Source organism: Chiloscyllium plagiosum, unplaced genomic scaffold (genome assembly GCF_037043375.1).
Source record: "Chiloscyllium plagiosum isolate Xiang-an unplaced genomic scaffold, Cpla_swu_hap1 HiC_scaffold_28, whole genome shotgun sequence".
In the NCBI taxonomy this organism is placed as follows: Eukaryota; Metazoa; Chordata; class Chondrichthyes; order Orectolobiformes; family Hemiscylliidae; genus Chiloscyllium; species Chiloscyllium plagiosum.
The window spans coordinates 49286964-49306237 of NW_028270166.1; the positions used below are offsets into that span (position 1 = coordinate 49286964).

The window sequence follows — 19274 nt, forward strand, 5'->3', positions numbered from 1 at the left end:
TTAAGAGACTACTGGACATGCATATGGTCACAGAAATTTGAGGGTGCATACATGAGGATCAGTAGTCGGCACAACATTGTGGGCTGAAGGGCCTGTTCTGTGCTGTACTGTTCTATGTTCTAAAACCATGTTGACTATTCCTAATTAGTCCTTGCCTTTTTAAACATGTACATCCTGTCCCTCAGAATTCTCTCCAACAACTTGCCCACCACTGACGTCAGGCTCACTGGTCTGTAGTTCCCTGACTTGTCCTTACCACCCTTCTTAAACAGTGGCACCACGTTAGCCAACCTCCAGTCTTCCGGCTCCTCACCTGTGACTATCGATGATACAAATATCTCAGCAAGAGGCCCAGCAATCACTTCTCTAGTTTCACACAAAGTTCTAGGGTGCACCTGATCAGGTCCTGGGGATTTATTCACCTTTACCCATTCCAAGGCATTCAACGCTTCCTCCTCTGTATTCTGCACATTTTGCAAGATGTCACCATCTATTTCCCTACAGTCCATATCTTCCATATCCTTTTCCACAGTAAATACTGATGCAAAATAATCATTTAGTATCTTCCCCCATTTTCTGCGGCTCCACACAAAGGCCACCTTGCTGATCTTTGAGGGGCCCTATTCTCTCCCTAATTACCCTTTTGTCCTTAATGTAAAAACTCTTTGGATTCTCATTTTTTCTATTTGCATAAGAAAAATATTTTACAGGTGTAGTTGTCGGTTTATATTTGAGCTGGGATCAGGAGGTGCTGTGAAAGATATAGAGCTGGAAGCATAGAAATAGGCAAAACATAGAAAGTGGAGTGAGAAAACGCTAGAGATGGAGAAAAGACCTCTGAGAGAAAGTGTGAAAATCAGAAGAAGATGGTGATGAAAAAATTGTTAGTGTGAAAGATGAACAGTGAAAACAGTCTGAATTGATTTTGTTGTTTACTGAGCCATTCACATTTATTATATTACCTCTACTAACAGATTTGACCTGCTTTGTGAAAATTCAATCATCTGGAGAGCAGATAGTCTCTTTAAATTGAATGCAGCCATTCCAGCAGGTGCAGTAAAGGAGATTACCCAAAAAGAATGAAGGAAAGAGGAGGTAACGAAATGTCCACAACCTTTGAAAGATTGCTCACTTGCATATTTCAGTGAATTCAAGTGGTGTGGTAATTTCCAATCTGAAACAGGCCAGGGACTAGAAGGGCTTATGCCCGAAACCTCGATTCTCCTGTTCCTTTGATGCTGCCTGACCTGCTGCGCTTTTCCAGCAACACATTTTTAAGGGACTATTCTAAATCACGATTTGTGAGCCTAATCTTAGTAGGAGGTAATCTGTCAAGTTGTCTTTCTTTCTTTTCTTTTTTTTCCCATTTGGAGCTGTGATGTGAATGGACACCAGGTACATAGTACAGATAGTCCTTCTATAATGCAATGGTTGTCTTCTTGTGAAACCCTGTCTTATAGAAAAATCACACTTTAGAAACAGTGCTTAAAGTGTTGGTGATGTAATTGCATTCCAGCCAACACATGTTTTAAAAGTTCGCACTTTAGAAACAGTGTCCCCAATTCATGTAAAGGACTTGTTCAGTTGGTACTAATATAAAGCGATAGTCGCATTCCGTGTGATCTCGAGTTTTAAGGAAATTGCACAATAGCCGCACTATTGAAGCTCATGAGGTCAAAATCGTGTTATAGCCAGCACAGGTAAGGAATGTTTGCATTCTATAAATGAGGGTCTAAATTCTTCAATTGCATTAAAGGCAATTCATGATGAAGAAACACGTGTTATAGCAGAACTGGCTGTATGCAGCTAGTGTTACAGCCTGTATTTGTACTAGCCCTTTACCTGAAATATTCAGCTGCTGTCCGAAAAAGTCAATAGCTTTTAGTTTTACCACATAGCTGTCACTTGTTTGCTTGCTGAGCATGTTCTGTGATAGTTTATAGACAACAGGAAATGCTTAACAGATTTGGACCAATAGGATTTAATAAATCAACTCCTTAGTTGCATCCCTCATGGCAAGCAGTGTCAAGCAGATTTGTTATGCCAACTATTAGAACATTCTCGACAATATGCTGTAATCATGATCTTCAGAGTTTGGTGCCAGTATTCTAATGCTCCTTGATTTGTGGATTGTAAACTGATGACTTGAGTTGTACTTCCAAACTATTCATTAATCCTTTGAATATTTGTGATATAAAATTTGAGCCTTAATCTGATTTATTTCTTTGAATAATCTGTGTCTTGCATTTTTTTTAAAAAATCACTTTTCCATCACTTTTGCTATAATTCTCCTCAAAACCAATGCTTTAGGAAACCTCAACATCTCTATATTTCTTAAAATATACTAATTCCCACTCTTGTTTTAGGTAGAGATCCTAATCAATCTGTTAAGACCCTGCTGAATGGTTCTTTGAGCACTAGTATTTGAATACACTCTGAAAAAGTGTCATACTGGACTTGAAATGTTAGTTCTGTTTCTGTTTTCACAGATGCTATCAGACTTGCTGGGTTTCTCCAGTATTTTGTTTTCATTTTAAATTTTCAGCATCAGCAATATTTTGCTTTTGTATATCCCTTTGCAAATTCCTTATGTCCCAATTACAATGTGCCCTTTCACATAGAATATAGAACATTACAGTGCAGTACAGGTCCTTCGGCCCTCGATGTTGCGCTGTCCTGTGAAATTAATCTGATGCTCATCTAACCTACACCATTCCATTATTATCTATATGTCCAATGCCTATTTAAGTGCCCTTAATGTCAGTAAGTCTACTACTGTTGCAGGCAGGCTGTTCCAGGCCCCTGTTACTCTGAGTAAAGAAACTATCCCTGATATCTGTCCTAAATCTATCACCCCTCAATTTAAAGCTACGTCCCCTCGTGTTAGCCTTCACCATCCAAGGAAAAAGGCTTTCATTGTCCACCCTATCTAACCATTCTGATTATCTTATACATCTGGATGAAGTCACCTCTCAACCTTCTTCTCTCCAACGAAAACAGCCTCAGTTTCCTCAGCCTTTCCTCATAAGATATTCCTTCCATACCAGGCAACTTCCAAGTAAATCTCCTCTGAACCCTTTCCAAAGCTTCCACATCCTTCCTATAATGTGGTGACAGGAATGTACGCAATACTCCAGGTGCAGCCTTACTAGTGTTGTAGAGCTGAAGCATGACCTTGTGGCTCCAAAACTCAATTCCCCTACCAATTAACACCAACACACCATATGCCTTCTTAACAACCCTATCAACCTAGGTGGCAACTTTCAGGGGTTTATGCATCTGGACACCGAGATCTCTCTGTTCATCTACACTGCCAAGAGTTTTACCATTAGCCCAGTACTCTGCATTCCTGTTACTACTTCTGAAGTGAATCACCTCACACTTTTCTGCATTAAACTCCATTTGCCACTTCACAGCCCAGCTCTGCATCTTATCTATGTCCCTCTGTAACCCACAACATCCTTCGGCACTATCCACAACTCTGCCTACCTTAGTGCAACCCTGACCTGTGCAGGAAATTCAGGTATGACTTTCATAACGCTGTCAGAGACGGCAAGAAGCAATGCCAAACTAAGCCATGAATATCTTCAATGACTCTTCTTCCATTGTGTACTGGAGGAGAAAATTCCTCTCTGATGCACATTATATGCCAGTGCCACTTAGAACAAAAATTCCTCCTTGTCCCCATCCCAAGTGAGAGACCTCTTATTCTTAAACTCTACTATAAATTATAGACTCTTCAGCAAGGGGAAACACCTTCTTTGCATCCAACCTATTAAGCCCATGGTCTTAGTCATTTTAATTATGAACTCTATTTGTGCATTCCAAAATGTCTCAAGGCTCCAAATTTAAAAAAAAAAGAGTCTTGCTTTCAAGCCTCAATCTCTCCACTTAAGTTTGTATTGGCTGTTTGTATTGATGTTCAGAAGGTTTGGAACTAGAATGATGCAAGTACAGGGGAGTTCAGGACCCCCACCCTCCAGCTCCTTCATCAGACTATATCTGCCCATCCATACCAGTGCAGGATTCAATTCCCCTTTTCTTTTTATTCTTTTATCACTGACAAAGCCAGCATTTACATATTTAATTATTGCTTAACCATTTGAAAGAAGGAATCTTCCCTTATTAGTTTCTAAGTTGAAGTGCTTTTGTTGAAGCCTTGGAATTAGAGTCAGAGTTCTACAGTATGGAGACAGGCCCTTCAGCCCAAACTGGTCCATGCTGACCCAAATGTCCATCCATGCTAACCCCATTTCCATGCACTTGGCCCAAGTCCTTTTAAATCCTTCCTATCCATATATTTGTCCAAATGCCTTTTAAATGTTAATGTACCTGCCTCAACCACTTCTGCTGGCAGCTCACTCCATATGTATACCACCCTCTGTTTAAAAAAAAAAGGTTGCCCCTCAGACTCTCTTTTATTCTTTCCCCCCTAATCTTAAACTGATGACCTCTTGTCCTTGATTCCCCAACCCTGGGAAAAAGACTAAGTGCATTCACCCTATAAGTCCCTCCTCAGTCTTCTACGCACTTAAGAAAAACATCCTAATGTGTCCAACCTCTCCCTATAACTCAGACCGTTGATTCCTGACAACATTCTTGTAAATTTCTTCTGCATTCTTTCCAGTTTAATAACATCCTTCTTAAAAGCAAGGTGACCAAAATGGAACGCAATACTCCAAGTGTGGCCTGACCAATGTCCTGTCCAACTGCAACATAACTTCCCAACATCTATATTCGATGCCCTGACTGATGAAGGCCAGAGATCCAAAATTCACCTTTACTGCCCTGGCTACCTATGTCTCCACTTTCAGAGAACCATGCACCTGAACTCCAAGGCCCCTCTGTTCCATTGCACTTCTTAAGGCCCTACCATTCACCATGAAGCTCCTACCTTGATGTGACTTTCCAAAATGCAAGACCTCACACCTATCCATATTAAACTCCATTTGCTATTTCTTGGCCCTCTTCCCCAGCTGATCAAGGTCCTGCTGCAATTTCTGATAACCTTCCTCAGTATCCAGGATATCACCTATTTTCGTGTCATCTGTAAACTTACTACAAACTTACTCTAGTTTCCTCCCACAGTCCAAAAATGTGCAGGTTAGGTGAATTGGCCATGCTAAATTGCCCGTAGTGTTAGGTGTAGGGGAATGGGTCTGGGTGAGTTGCGCTTCAGCAGGTCGGTGTGGACTTGTTGGGCCGAAGGGCCTGTTTCCACACTGTAGGTAATCTAATCAAATCATGCTTTGTACATTCTCATCCAAATCATTGATATAGTTAACAAGCAGCAGTGGGCCCAGAACTGACCCCTGAGGCACACCACTAGTCACAGGCCTCCAGTCCAACAAGCATCCTTCTACCATTACCATCTGCTTCCTACCATCGAGCCAACTGTGTATCCAATTTGCCAGCTCCTCCTGGATTCCATGTGATCTAACTTTCCAAAGCAGCCTACCATGAGAACCTTACCGAAGGCTTTACTGAAATCAATATAGACCAAGTTTACCACTCTGCCCATGTCAAACCTCCTTGTCACTTCGTCAAAGAACTCTAACAAATTTGTGAGGCATGATCTCCATGCACAAAGCGATGCTGACTATTCCTAATCAAACCCTGTCTTTCCAAATGCATGCATATCTTAGAATCTTCTCAAGTAACTTACCCAAAGTCTAAGCGTTAGGCTTACTGGTCTATAGTTCCCAGGTTTTTCTTTGTAGCCATTCTTGAATAAGGCGCAACATTCACTACCCTCTCGTCTTCCAGGACCTCACCCATAGTTAACGCTGATGCAAATATATCAGCTAGGGCCCCGCAATTTCTTCTCTAGTCTTTTGCAGTGTTCTTGGGTATATCTGGTCAGGACCAGGAGATTTATCCACCTTCATACATTCTAATATGTCTAACACCATCTCTACGTTAATATGGACTGACCCCAAAATATCAGCACTAACTTCCCCAAGTTCCCAAGTCGTCTTGTATTTCTCGATGGTAAACAGAGAGACAACAAAAGGAGGTATGGCTGAGGTACAGGCAGTTGGATCAAGGGAATCCCTACAGGTACTCAGGGAATACAAGAGTTTACTTAAGAAGGAAATCAGGAGGGCAAAAGTGGGCATGAGATAGCCTTGGCTGAGAATATTAGGGTGAATCCAAAGAGGTTCTTTAAAGAAAAAAGAATAACTAGAGAGAGAATATTTCTCCTATGTGTTTACCGTGAAGAAATTTAAGGTGGTTAGAAAGTTCCCCTGCTTTCACTAGCCCCAGAGTGAAAGCCTTGAGACGTAGGGGAATAGTTGATGCTCTGTAGACTTAATTGCTGTGCCAGTGAGAGATATTAGTGTATCTGCTACAGCAATGATTTTGAGTCTTAATACTCAACTATATTTCCCATGTTTCCACTGTGACCGTTTTAACGAGATGGTTTAAAGATCTTGTTCCTCCTTGAAAGTGTTTAGCTTTTTATTAAAGTAAGCAAATCAAGAACCTTATAACTGCCAAGAAATTAAAATATTCTCTGATGTCTAAGTAATTCCAAGCAACTCTTCAATTTATGAATATGTTTTTTTCTCATTTTTATCACTCTTTTCATTTTCACTGTATTTGTATATCTACTAATATCTATTACATAAAAGATTTGAGATTGATCAGTAAATTGCCCTGTTTAGTGTTTTGATGTGTTTTATTGAGGATCTGTTATTCTCATCACTTTATGCAGAGCCAATGTGAATGACAAGTTATTGAATAATACACTTCATTATCTATTTATTCACCTTAAAGTGTGTTCAGTAGATGTCCAGTCAGAATATCATGTGCATGGCATTTCAAGAATGATCTGATCATAAAGAGAGCTTTGTTCCAACTTCTGACTTGCTGTTTGCTGCATTTATTTCAAAACCTTGTACGATCTACATTGTAAAGCTGAGGTGTGGACACTCATTTGTGAAGTGCGTGATAATTCATATGGGATAAGATGATTTCTCCATTTGAGATTTTGGGCTCCTTTGGACCTGTGCTTAATAAGACCAGGATTAAAAATTAAAATGCTGTAGTTGCTGGAAATCTGAAGCAAAAAGAAAATACTGAGTGTATTCAGTACAGAATCCTAGAACTCTACAAACAGGAGACCGTTTGGCCTCTTGTGGCTGTATTAATCATAAAACGCTATCCAACCTATTTCCATTTTCCAGCTTTTAGTTCATAACATTGCGGGTTACTATGTTTTGAGTGTTTACCTTATAAATTTGGATATGCCTAAGGTAAGTACCTGTTCAGGTGTCGAGTTCCTGCCCCCCCATCACCACCACTCTCTGAATGAAAAATATTTATTCAATTTCCCTGTAATCTTTCTGCAGTTCTTTTAAATCTCCTGCACCATTGTTGAACTCTACAAACGGGAACAGATCTTCCCTTGATGTATAACACAAAAAACACAGGGGACCTGGAACTGAGTCCTGCTAGAAACATCCTTCCACTCTCTCCAACACACCAACTGCCAGAGAGTCAAATTTGGGTCCAGCTTTTCACTTTCCATTGAATCACATGGGCTTTTACTTTTATGACCAGTGTGTCATGTGAGGACTTTGATCAAAAGCCTTACAGTTGTGACAATCCATGTAGACTGCTTCCAATACAGTGCCCTCATCAACCCACTTTGGTACTTCCTCAAAAAAGTTAAATCAAGTTGCTCAGTCCCAACCTTTCCTTAATAAAACCATGTCAGGTAAACTCTGCTGTCAGAACACAAGGCAGGTGCTGCCTGAACTCCTTTGTCTCCAGCATTGCCTATTTGAGGAACAAGATTAAGATTACCCATATTCACTTCACTATCAAGTTCTTAAGCAATGCAATGTGAGAGCTTATTCCGTCTCCCTTCTCCCAGCTGGCTAGTAAATTGAGCAACAACTTCAATGGAGGAAGTTTGGTCATAGCACAAACCTATCTACAGAGTGTGGTGAAATTGTTACTTTGGATCTGTCAGGCACTGCATTCCATCAGCCATAATCTGTTTGAATTTTGTGAAGTTTTCAGAGTGCCATATGAGTTTTGAACCTCCTGACTCAGGGTGAGGGGTTACATCACTGAGCCGTAACTCAGCCTTTACTTTCAGTCCCTGTCACAGTGATTTCATGTGTTGCCATTGGAATATGTGTTTCTTGTTATTTCAGTCTCTCATTATCTTTTTGTTTCATTCGGATATGCAATTTCTCCCTGCAAGAAAAGCCAGGACACTTCAGTCATTGTGAAATGTGTGGTTGACTCTGATATATATTTGAGGGGCCGACTTGAAAGACTAGCATGAGATGCACACAGGATAGATATTTTGAAGAACTATTGCACGGTGATGATGGCAAAAATTGTCCTAATGAAAACCTCTAAAAGTCAGGTGATTGGCAAGGTGGAATTGAGTTGATTCTAACTCCCCTCCCCTCACTTTGTTTCTCTCCTTAGTCAAGGCCACTATGCCCATTTGGGTGGTTCTTCTGTCCCGTCTCATCATGAAAGAAAAGCAAACTCTGAAGGTAAGTGGGTCTGAGATCCTGAGGAACTAAGAAGGGTTTGTAAACTACATTATAGCAATTTATTTTTCCAACTCACTCCAAATGCCTTCCATTATCATCCAAGGAAAACTAATGGTTCTGAGTTGGGATGAATAAATCTGCTCCCTTGCTTTTAATTGTAAAATGCATGCTAAATAAAAGTTCTTAACCTAGATGAGGGCAATGTAATTTTAAAAAATATTCTTTTTATAATAGTTGTGTAGGAATTTGCACGCAAGGTGTTTTCCTTGTTTTCAAAGATCTGTGCTGCTCAGAGAAATTGAGCTTTCTACCAGTATCACTGACTAACACTTATGTTAAAGGAATATCCTTAAAATGTCCCAGAATGTCTTTGGAGGAGGAGCCCAAGAGAAAAGCCAGTGGTTCTATCTTTTGTTGGCAATGTAGAGATGCCCAAAGCCTTCACAAATAAATATTTTTCAAATCCCAGATTATAGTGACTTTGCTATGAGTACCTGTGAGAAATGGTCACTGCTTAAATAAATGAAAGGTGGTGAAGAAATACATCATCTCATTCGCAATAAACAATCATGACAAAGTCATTTTGATAATCAGTTTAACTTGGGTCATTTAGGGACTGGAGTCCACATAGAGTCATAGAGATGTACAGCATGGAAACAGACCCTTTGGTCCAACCTGTCCATGCCGACCAGCTATCCCAACCCAATCTAGTCCCACCTGCCAGCACCCGGCCCATATCCCTCCAAACTCTTCCTATTCATATACCTGTCCAAATGCCTATTAATGAAGAATGTTTATTTATGAAAAGAGGTAGCATGCAAAATAAGGAACAGTGCTTTGGATTTTGTTGTAGAACAGAAAATTGTAAGTATGTTTTCTAAGATGCTTTGAGTCCATTCTGCTTCAGTATTTGAGTTAATTCAAGTATTATAATCTGCCTAGAATTAACAAAAAAAGCTACCAAACAGCTCCCAGAATTGGGACACAACTTCATTTTTATAATTTATGCTCATGCTGATTTTAAAATTAACAGACTAATTTCTTCAAATGTTTTCACTTCAATTTCAGTTGGAAAATTTCACTTTAAATGCTCCATATGAAAAATGAGTCTTACTTGCATCACTGTCCACAGGTGTGACACCATATGCAGTTCCAAAGTTCTCTAATTCAGCCTCTGGAACAAAGGATCACTCACAAGTCTTCTGACCTTTGAGTCGTGATCACTAGCAGTCTTGTTTGAGGTCCACAGGGACAGTTGCCACCTGAATGGCACACTCTTGCAGAACCTTAAGTGGGATCATGACAGTCTTAATTACTCAGATTCCCCAAATATGCCTTCATTTGACCTTTTTAGTAATCCCTATTGAATATTCTGGTCATCTGACAAAACTAAATTCATAATCTCTACCTAGCCTTGTCTTTGGCTTTCTGTTCTGTTTTACTGTGTGTGTAACATACTTCCTGTGCCTGCTGTGTTCACACCTCTTCTGCAGCTGCAGCTCTCCTGATTTGCTCCTTATTGGTACTGCTTCCAGGACAAGAACAACCAAGTCATGTGGACCAGTATTATTTCTTCTTTGAGAAAATTACAATTAGTCACTTCACAATTGATGCAAACTCTTTTCAAATGTTGTTCAATCTAGTGACAAAGTCCACAGATATTTTTAGGAAATAATACATTCTTCTCGCATCATTGCTTTTGTGTCAAATGTCATCACAAAAAATAGTTGATCCAAATCTCGATGGAGATCAATTTCAAGATGAATAAGCACTAGCCTTCATTAGGATTATGTGTACAGTATCCATTTGGAGCTTTCGATCATGTCTTAACCAGTGAATTTCTTTCTCGGCAGGTCTACATATCATTGATTCCCATAATATCTGGAGTCTTCTTGGCTACAGTGACTGAACTTTCCTTTGATGTTTGGGGACTGATTAGTGCACTTGCTGCCACTCTGTGCTTCTCCCTTCAGAACATCTTCTCGAAGAAGGTAAAGAGTTCGCTTTGGAGTTTGATCTTAGCTTTTTAATTGTTGGACAATTATGATCTGACTATAGAGTCATACAATACAGGCCCATGCTGACCAGATTTCCCTAACTAAATTAATCCCAAACATGTGCTTTGCCCATATCCTTTTAAACCTTTCCTTTTCATGTACTTGCCCAAATGTCTTTATAAATGTTGTATCTGTACTGACCTGTACCACCACTTCTGGCAGTTTAGTCCATATATACACCATCCTCTGTGTAGAAAAAGTTTTCTCTTAGCTTCCTTTCAAATCTTTGCCTTCTACCCATTTGCCCACTAGTTTTGAATTCCCCTACCCTGGGAAAGGACCTTTGTTATTCACTTTATCTATACCCCTCATGATTTTATAAACCTCTGCAAAGTTACCCCTCAACCTCCTATGCTCCAAGGAAAGAAGTTCCAGCTTATCCAGTCTTGCCTTATAATTCAAACCTCCAGTCGCTGTAACATCCTTGTAAATCTTTCCTGCACCCTTTCCAATTTAATAATCCTTTCAATAGCTGGGTGACCAGAACTGTGTGCAGTACTCCAAATGTGGCCATACCAGGCCACATCCTGGTGAACCACGTCTGCACCCTCTCCAAAGCATCCACATCTTTTTGGTAATGTGACGACCAGAACTGTATGCAATATTCCAAATGTGGCTGAACCAAAGTCTTGTACAATTGTAACATGACCTGCCAACTCTTGTACTCAAGACCCCGTCCGATGAAGGAAAGCATTGCCGTATACCTTCTTGACCACTATCGACCTGTATTGCCACCTTCAGGGTACAATGGACCTGAACACCCAGATCTCTCTGGACGTCAATTTTCCCCAGGACGTTTCCAATTACTGTATAGTTCACTCTGGAATTGTATCTTCCAAAATGCATCACCTCGCATTTGTCCGGATTGAACTCCACCTGCCATTTCTCTGCCTAACTCTCCAATCTATCTATATTCTGCTGTATTCTCTGACAGTTATCTTCACTATTTGCTACTCCACCAATCTTAGTGTCATCTGCAAACTTGCTCATGAGGCAACCTACACCTTCGTCTAAATCATTATGTATATCACAAACAACAGTGGTCCCAGCGCGGATCCCTGTGGGACACCACTGGTCACAGGTCTCCATTTTGAGAAGCTCCCTTCCACTGTCACCTGTTGCCCAGCCAGTTCTCTATGCAGTTAACTAGAATACCCTGCACCCCATGCAACTCCACCTTCTTCATCAGCCTACCATGGGGAATCTTATCAAACGCCTTACTAAAGTACATGTAGATGACATCTACATCCCTCACCAATCAACTTTGTCACCTCTTCAAATAATTCTATTAGGTTTGTAAGACATGACCTTCTCTGCACAAAACAATGTTGCCTATCGCTGATATGCCCATTTTCTTCCAAATGGCCCCTTCACGAGTTGGGCTATTTACATACTGCTCTAGAAAACCCTCCTGGATGCTCCTTACAAATTCAACACTTCAAATTAACACTTCAACTCCCCCTCCCACCCCACCAAGGACATGCAGGTCCTTGGACTCCTCCATCGCCAGACCATCGCAACACGACGGTTGGAGGAAGAGCGCCTCATCTTCCGCCTAGGAACCCTCCAACCACATGGGATGAATTCAGATTTCTCCAGTTTCCTCATTTCCCCTCCCCCCCCACCTTGTCTCAGTCAAATCCCTCGAACTCAGCACCACCTTCCTAACCTGCAATCTTCTTCCCGACCTCTCCACCCCCACCCCACTCCGGCCTATCACCCTCACCTTGACCTCCTTCCACCTATCGCATTTCCAACGCCCCTCCCCCAAGTCCCTCCTCCCTACCTTTTATCTTAGCCTGCTGGGCACACTTTCCTCATTCCTGAAGAAGGGCTTATGCCCGAAACATCGATTCTCCTGTTCCTTGGATGCTGCCTGACCTGCTGCGCTTTTCCAGCAACACATTTTCAGCTCTGATCGCCAGCATCTGCAGTCCTCGCTTTCTCCTCGAAAATTCTGCTCCATCCAATCCTCTAACACTAAGTAAATCCCAGTCAATGTTGGGAAAATTAAAATCTCCTATCACCACCACGTTGCTCCTACATCTTTCTATGATCTCTCTAAATATTTGTACCTCAATCTCATGTTCGCTGTTTAGATTAGATTACATTACATTACATTACAGTGTGGAAACAGGCCCTTCGGCCCAACAAGTCCACACCGCCCCGCCGAAGCGTAACCCACCCATACTCCTACATTTACCCCTTACCTAACACCAAGGGCAAATTAGCATAGCCAATTCACCTGACCTGCACATCTTTTGGACTGTGGGAGGAAACCGGAGCACCCGGAGGAAACCCACGCAGACACGGGGAGAATGTGCAAACTCCACACAGTCAGTCGCCCGAGGCGGGAACTGAACCCGGGTCTCTGGCGCTGTGAGGCAGCAGTGCTAACCACTGTGCCACCGTGCCGCACAGTTGTTACTGCACCCTTCCTATTTCTGAGCTCTGCCCATATTGTTGCCTCACTGCTCAAGTCTTCCGTAGTGCCCTCCTTCAGCACAGCTGTGATATCCTCTCTGACCAGTAATGCAACTCCTCCACCCCTTTTACCTCCCTCTCTGTCCCACCTGAAGCATCGATATCCTGGGACACTTAGTTGCCAATCATGCCCTTCCTTCAACCAAGTCTCAGTAATAGCAATAACATCATACTCCCAGGTACTAATCCAAGCCCTAAGTTCATCTGCCTTACCTACTATACTTATTGCATTAAAACGAATGCATTTCAGACCACTAGTCCCTCTGTGTTCATCTACTGCCTCCTGCCTACTCTTCCCATTAGTCACGCTGACTTCATTATCTAGCTCCTTAAAGGCTTTAATTACTACCTCCTTCCTGTGCACTAATCTCCTCATTTGGTTCACATCCCCCTGTCACATTAGTTGAAACCCTCCTCAGCAGCGTTAGCAAAAGCATCCCCAAGAACATTAGTTCCAGTCCGGCCCAGGTGTAGACTATCTAATTTGTAATAGTCCCACCTCCCCCAGAACCAGTCCCATATCTCTTGGGCCACGCATTCACCCTGAATATTCTATCATTCCTTCTCTGACTCGCACGTGGCACTGGTAGCAATCCTGAGATTACTACCTCTGAGGTCTTTTTAACTTGGATCCTAACTCCCTAAATTCTTCGTGTCGGACCTCATCCCGCTTTTTTATTTATATCTTTGATGCCTACATGCACCACGATAACTGGCTATTCACTCTCCCCCTTGAGAATTTTCTTTAGTCGATCCAAGCCATCCCTGACCTGTGCACCTGGGAGGCAACGTACCATTTGGGAGTCTTGTTTTCGATCACAGAACCGCCTGCCTACTCCCATTACAATTGAATCTCCTCTGACTATAGCCCTTCCACTTTTTCCAGCCCTTCTGTACAGCAGAGCCAGCCACAGTGCCATGAACCTGGCTACTGCTGCCTTCCCCTAGTGAGCCATCTCCCCCAACAGTATCCAAAGCTGTATACCTGTTTTGGAGTGAGATGACTGCAGGGGATGCCTGCACTGCCTTCCTGCTCCTTCTCTGACTTTTGGTCACCCATTCCCTTTCTCCCTCAGCAATCCTAATCAAATTCACTAAATGTGCTATCCATGACCCCCTCAGCATCAGGTACAGTCCAAAGTGTGTCCATCCGCAGCTCCACAGCCATCATGCGATCTGAGAAGAGCTGCAACTGGACGCAATTCTTGCAGGTGAAGAAGCCAGGGACACCAGCTGTGTCCCTGAGTTCCCACGTTGAGCAAGAGGCGCATAACACGGATCTGAGATCTCGTGCAATTTTTAATCTTAAATTGAGATTAAAGTTATGAAAAAGGAAAAAGACTTTTTTTTTTAAACCAACTTACCTTAACTTACCAAAGTCCTTATCTTATCAACACACCACAGTCCTTTTTTTTGTTAGAGGAGGAGGCTGCCCGAATATATCAGCTTTTTAAACGGTTTGCTTACCTTCCCGGCAACCCCAGTCCTTGTTCTCTCCGCCCTCACTGCAATTAAATGTCGCTATCCAAATGTTTTCTAAATGTTGTAACTGTACCCACATCCACCATTTCTTCAGACAGTTCATTCCACGTGTGAACCACCTTCTGTGTAAAAATAGATTGCCTTTCATGTCTTTTTTAAATCTCTCTCCTCTCCCCTTAAAAATGTGCCCAGTCTTGAAATCCCCCAAACTAGGGAAAAGATAACTGCCATTGACTCTATCTTTTCTTCTTATTTTATACATTCTTTGGCCCATTGGCCCAATTGATCAAGATCCCATTGTACTTTTTACTGTCCACTATACCACCAATTTTGGTGTCATTCGCAAACTTACAAATCATGCTTCCTACCTTCTCATCCAAATCGTGGTGGTCAGCAGCATCATAAATAGAATTACAGATGCCAGTGGAAGCCTTTTGGGAACATCATTTACTATATTTCACCTGTGTCAATTAAACCAACAATCCTCCACAAGACACTTGTGGTATCTTGCTAAGCATAAAACTCTTATCGCTAGTGGTTCAGTGTTTGATTAAAAGCCCTTGGATAAACTAGTAAAATACAACTGGTACAAGAACAATGTGCTGTGGATGCTAGAAATCAGAAATAAAAACTGGAAGTACTATGGGGAGGTGCTACCAGACCTACTGAATATTTTTTGTCGATATTAGATGAGTGCTAAATTGCTTCAATACATAACATACCAAAACATGTATGTATTGATCTCTGATCTTATCAATATTAAGCACTGCTTTATAGAAGCTGCTCATGTCTTTGTGTTTTTGCCCTGTCTGTAGGTGCTGAGGGATACACGGATGCATCACCTTCGACTCCTCTATATCCTTGGATGTTACGCTGTCGTTTTTATGGTTCCAACTTGGGTCCTTGTTGATGTCTCTGCATTTTTTGTAAACAGCTCAGTAGTGAGTGAACGTCAATATTGATTCTTTTTTTTATTCATTCACAGGATGTGGGTGTCACTGGCAAGGCCAGCATTTATTGCCAGTCCTTAAACTGAGTGGCTTGTTAGGCCATTTCAGAGGGCAATTAAGAGTCAACCATTTTGCTATGGGTTTGGAGTCACATATAGGCCAGGCCGGGTAAGGATGGCAGATTTCCTTCCTTAAAGGATGTTAGTGAACACGATGAGTTTTTTTAAACAACAATTTAGTTTTTTTTTCATGATTACCATTGCCCATAATAACACTTTATTACATATTTATCTGATAAAACTTAAATTTCCTACATGCGTGGTTAATTAGTCCAAGCCTCTGCATTGCTTAGCCAGTAAAAATAATTTTTTTAAAATTCTCTTGTAGATTATTTGTGACTATCCTTTATTTATGACCCTTGATCACAAGTGGTAGCATCATCTCTCCTCCTATCCCATCAAACCTCCTGTAGTCTTGAAAACCTCTATCAGGTCATCTCTCAATTCTCTGTTTTAAAAGTCTGTTTAATCTTTCTAGTTAGTACAACTTTTCAGTTCGTACTCATTCATTCATGCGATGTGGGTGGTATTGGTAATGCCAGCATTTATTGCTTACTCCTAATTTTCCTTGAGAAGGTGCTGGTGAGCTGTCTTTTTGATCACTGTAGTCCATATGCTGTAGGTGGACTACCCCCAGTGGTGTTAGGAAGAGAGTTCCAGTATTTTGATCCAGCAACACTTAATGAATGGTGATTCTAGTTACAAGTCAGGGTGGTATGTGACTTGGTGTTTCTACACACCTGCTGCCTTTGTTCTTCTAGGTTGCAGGTTTGGAAGATGTTAAAGATCCTTGGTGAGTTGTTGCAATGTGTTTCCTAAATGGTTACGTACAGATGTGATCATTGAAGCATTGAAAATGTTTGGTCTAGGGATATTACCCTGATGAACTCCTGTGACGTCTTGCGGCTCGGATGATTGGCTTCCAACAACAACAACCACTTTCGATTGTTAGATATGATTCCAACCAATGAAGAATTTTCCTGCTGATTTGCATTGAATCCAGTTTTGATAGAGTCCCTTGATGCCACTGCACTTGGTTAAATACTGCATTGATGTCAAGAGCAATCGCTGTCACTTCCCCTCAAATTTGGTTCTCTCTTTCCCAGGTTTGGACTGAGACTGTAATGAGGTCAGGAGCTGAATGGGCCTGGCAGAACTTAAACTGAGAATTGGTGAGGGGGTTGATGATATGCACGGCTGCTTCCGTTACTTTGCTGATAATTGAGAGTTGTCTGACAGGGTCGCAATTGATTATGTCGGGTTTGGCATGCTGCTTATCGACAGGATCTACTAAGAAAAGTTTCTGCATTGCTAGGCAGATGCGAGTGTTGCAACTGTGCTGGAACAGCTTGACTAGAGATGTAAAAACTGGAAGAACTATGGACACTTTAAATCAGAAACAAAAACAAAAATTGATGGAAAAACTCAGCACGTCTGGCGGCATCTATGGAGAGAAATCAAAGTTAACCTTTTGGGTTCAGTGACTCTTCCTCTGAACAGGAGGTGGTAGTTTGGGATATCATCCCAATAAATATATTTTGTACCTCTTGTATGCTCTATGTCCTTTTTATAATGAGCCAAGTATTCCAAGAGTGATCTAACCATTCTATATAAATTTAACTCTTTGCTTTCTTCATGGCCTTATTAATCTGCATCACTGATTTGTGATTTGTTCATCTACCTGCAAATCTCTGCTAAATGGATACTTTCTGCCAACATTGACCCTTGTTCCTGAGACTTACATCATGTGCTCATATTGACATTTATTTGTCAAGTAAATAGCAATTCTTCATTTTATTCAATTCTTCTTGTGTTTTATTACTTTCCCTCTATTAATTATGACCCCCCTAGTGATCTTGTACTTTCAAGTCTCAGTCCTTGTGGTTTAGTTAAATGATGAACAACACTGCTCCTTAACTCTTCTTGTGGGCCACCAGTTTGCATCTTTTGTCACTCTGTTACTGCCTTTAGCCCTTGTCCTCTGTTTTCTGTTTTGTCGCCAATTTGTTATCCATTCTGCTGTATGTTCCCTGACGTCACACATTTTGAGATTAACATTAAAATACAACTAGTCCAGGAACAAGTCCTTGGACCCACCCTGTCTGCGCTGATCATGATGCCATTTAAAATAATTCTATCAGCCTGCAGATGGTTATATCCCTTTATTCCCTGCCTGTTCAGGGAATTTGTCTAAATTTGTCTTAAATGTTGCTATAATACCTGCTTCTGTTACCTCCCCTGACAACACCTTCTCGGCACCTACCACTCTATGTATAAACAAACAAAACTGCCTTGCACAAACTTTCCTTTCACCTTAAACCTATGTCCCCTAGTATTTGACATTTCCACCCTGGGAAAAAGATTCCCAATTATCCAATCTATTCATGCCTCTCATTTTTATACACATTTATCAGATCTTCTCTCAGCCTCCGTTCTAGTGAAAACAATCTAAGTTTTGTCCAACCTCTCCTTACAACTAGTACACTCCAAAGCAGGCACTATCCTGGTAAACCACTTTTGCACCCTCTCCAAAGCCTCCACAACCTTCCTATGGTGAGGCAACTAAATCTGCACACACTACTCTAAATGTGGTCAAACCATGTTAGTGGCCTTTTGAAAATAGGTTATGCTTGCAATATTACCCTTGTTTACCGTTTCTCTTTATTTCAAGAATTCATGTTAGTCACACATGATTCAGATGGGCCAATGGGCTGATGAGTGGGAGATGGAGTTTAATTGAGATAAATGTGAGGTGCTGCATTTTGGGCAAGCAAATCTTGACAGGACTTATACACTTAATGGTAAGATCCTTGGGAGTGTTGCTGAACAAAGAGACCTTGGAGTGCAGGTTCATAGTTCCTTGAAAGATAGTGAAGAAGGCGTTTGGCATGCTTTCCTTTATTGGTCAGAGGATTGAGTACAGGAGTTGGGAGGTCATGTTGCGGCTGTACAGGACATTGGTTAGGCCACTGTTGGAATATTACGTGCAATGCTGGTCTCTCCTATCAGAAAGATGTTGTGAAACTTGAAAGGGTTCAGAAAAGATTTACAAGGAGGTTGCCAGGGTTGGGGGGGGTTGAGCTAATAGGGAGAGGCTGAACAGGCTGGGGCTGTTTTTCCTGGAGCATCTGAGGCTAAGGGGTGACCTTTATAGAGGTTTATAAAATCATATGGGGCATGGAAAGGATAAATAGACAAAGTCTTTTCCCTGGGGTCGGGGAGGTTTAGTGTGAGAGGGGAAAGATATAAAAGAGACCTATGGGGCAACGTTTTCACGCAGAGGGTGGTGCGTGTATGGAATGAGCTGCCAGAGTAAGTAATGAAGACTGGTATAATTGCAACATATAAAAGACATGTGGGTGGGTATATGAAGGGTTCAGAAGGATATACAACAAGTGCTGATAAATAGGGCTAGATTAGGGTAGGATATGGTTAGCATGGACAAGTTGGACTGAAGGGTCTGATTCCATGCTGTACATCTCTTTGATTCTATGATCTTCCCTTTTGGAATCTACATTGACCATTTTTAATTGTATTTTCAGTTTGTAGATGTTTTTCTGATACTTTTCTGAATAAGGATTTCATTTTCATTTTCTGATGCTTCTTTGAGTAATGATTTAATTTCCTTTCCTACCCGCAAATGTTGAGTTAAACCTGTGTTTGCCTAGACTTTGTCTATCTCCCCCTTTAAATTTGGGATCATGTGAAATGCCTCTAGGT

At 41.4% G+C, this 19274-nt stretch overlaps 1 protein-coding gene across 1 annotated transcript in view; it reads left to right on the forward strand.

Moving 5' to 3' along the window:
• slc35e1 (solute carrier family 35 member E1) overlaps positions 1–19274 on the forward strand; it is a 70213-nt gene that overhangs the window by 43868 nt on the left and 7071 nt on the right. The window contains exons 2-4 of the mRNA XM_043720796.2: positions 8452–8522; positions 10376–10513; positions 15361–15486. Coding sequence (XP_043576731.1) covers positions 8452–8522; positions 10376–10513; positions 15361–15486 — 335 coding nt within the window. The remainder of the gene's footprint in view (positions 1–8451; positions 8523–10375; positions 10514–15360; positions 15487–19274) is intronic.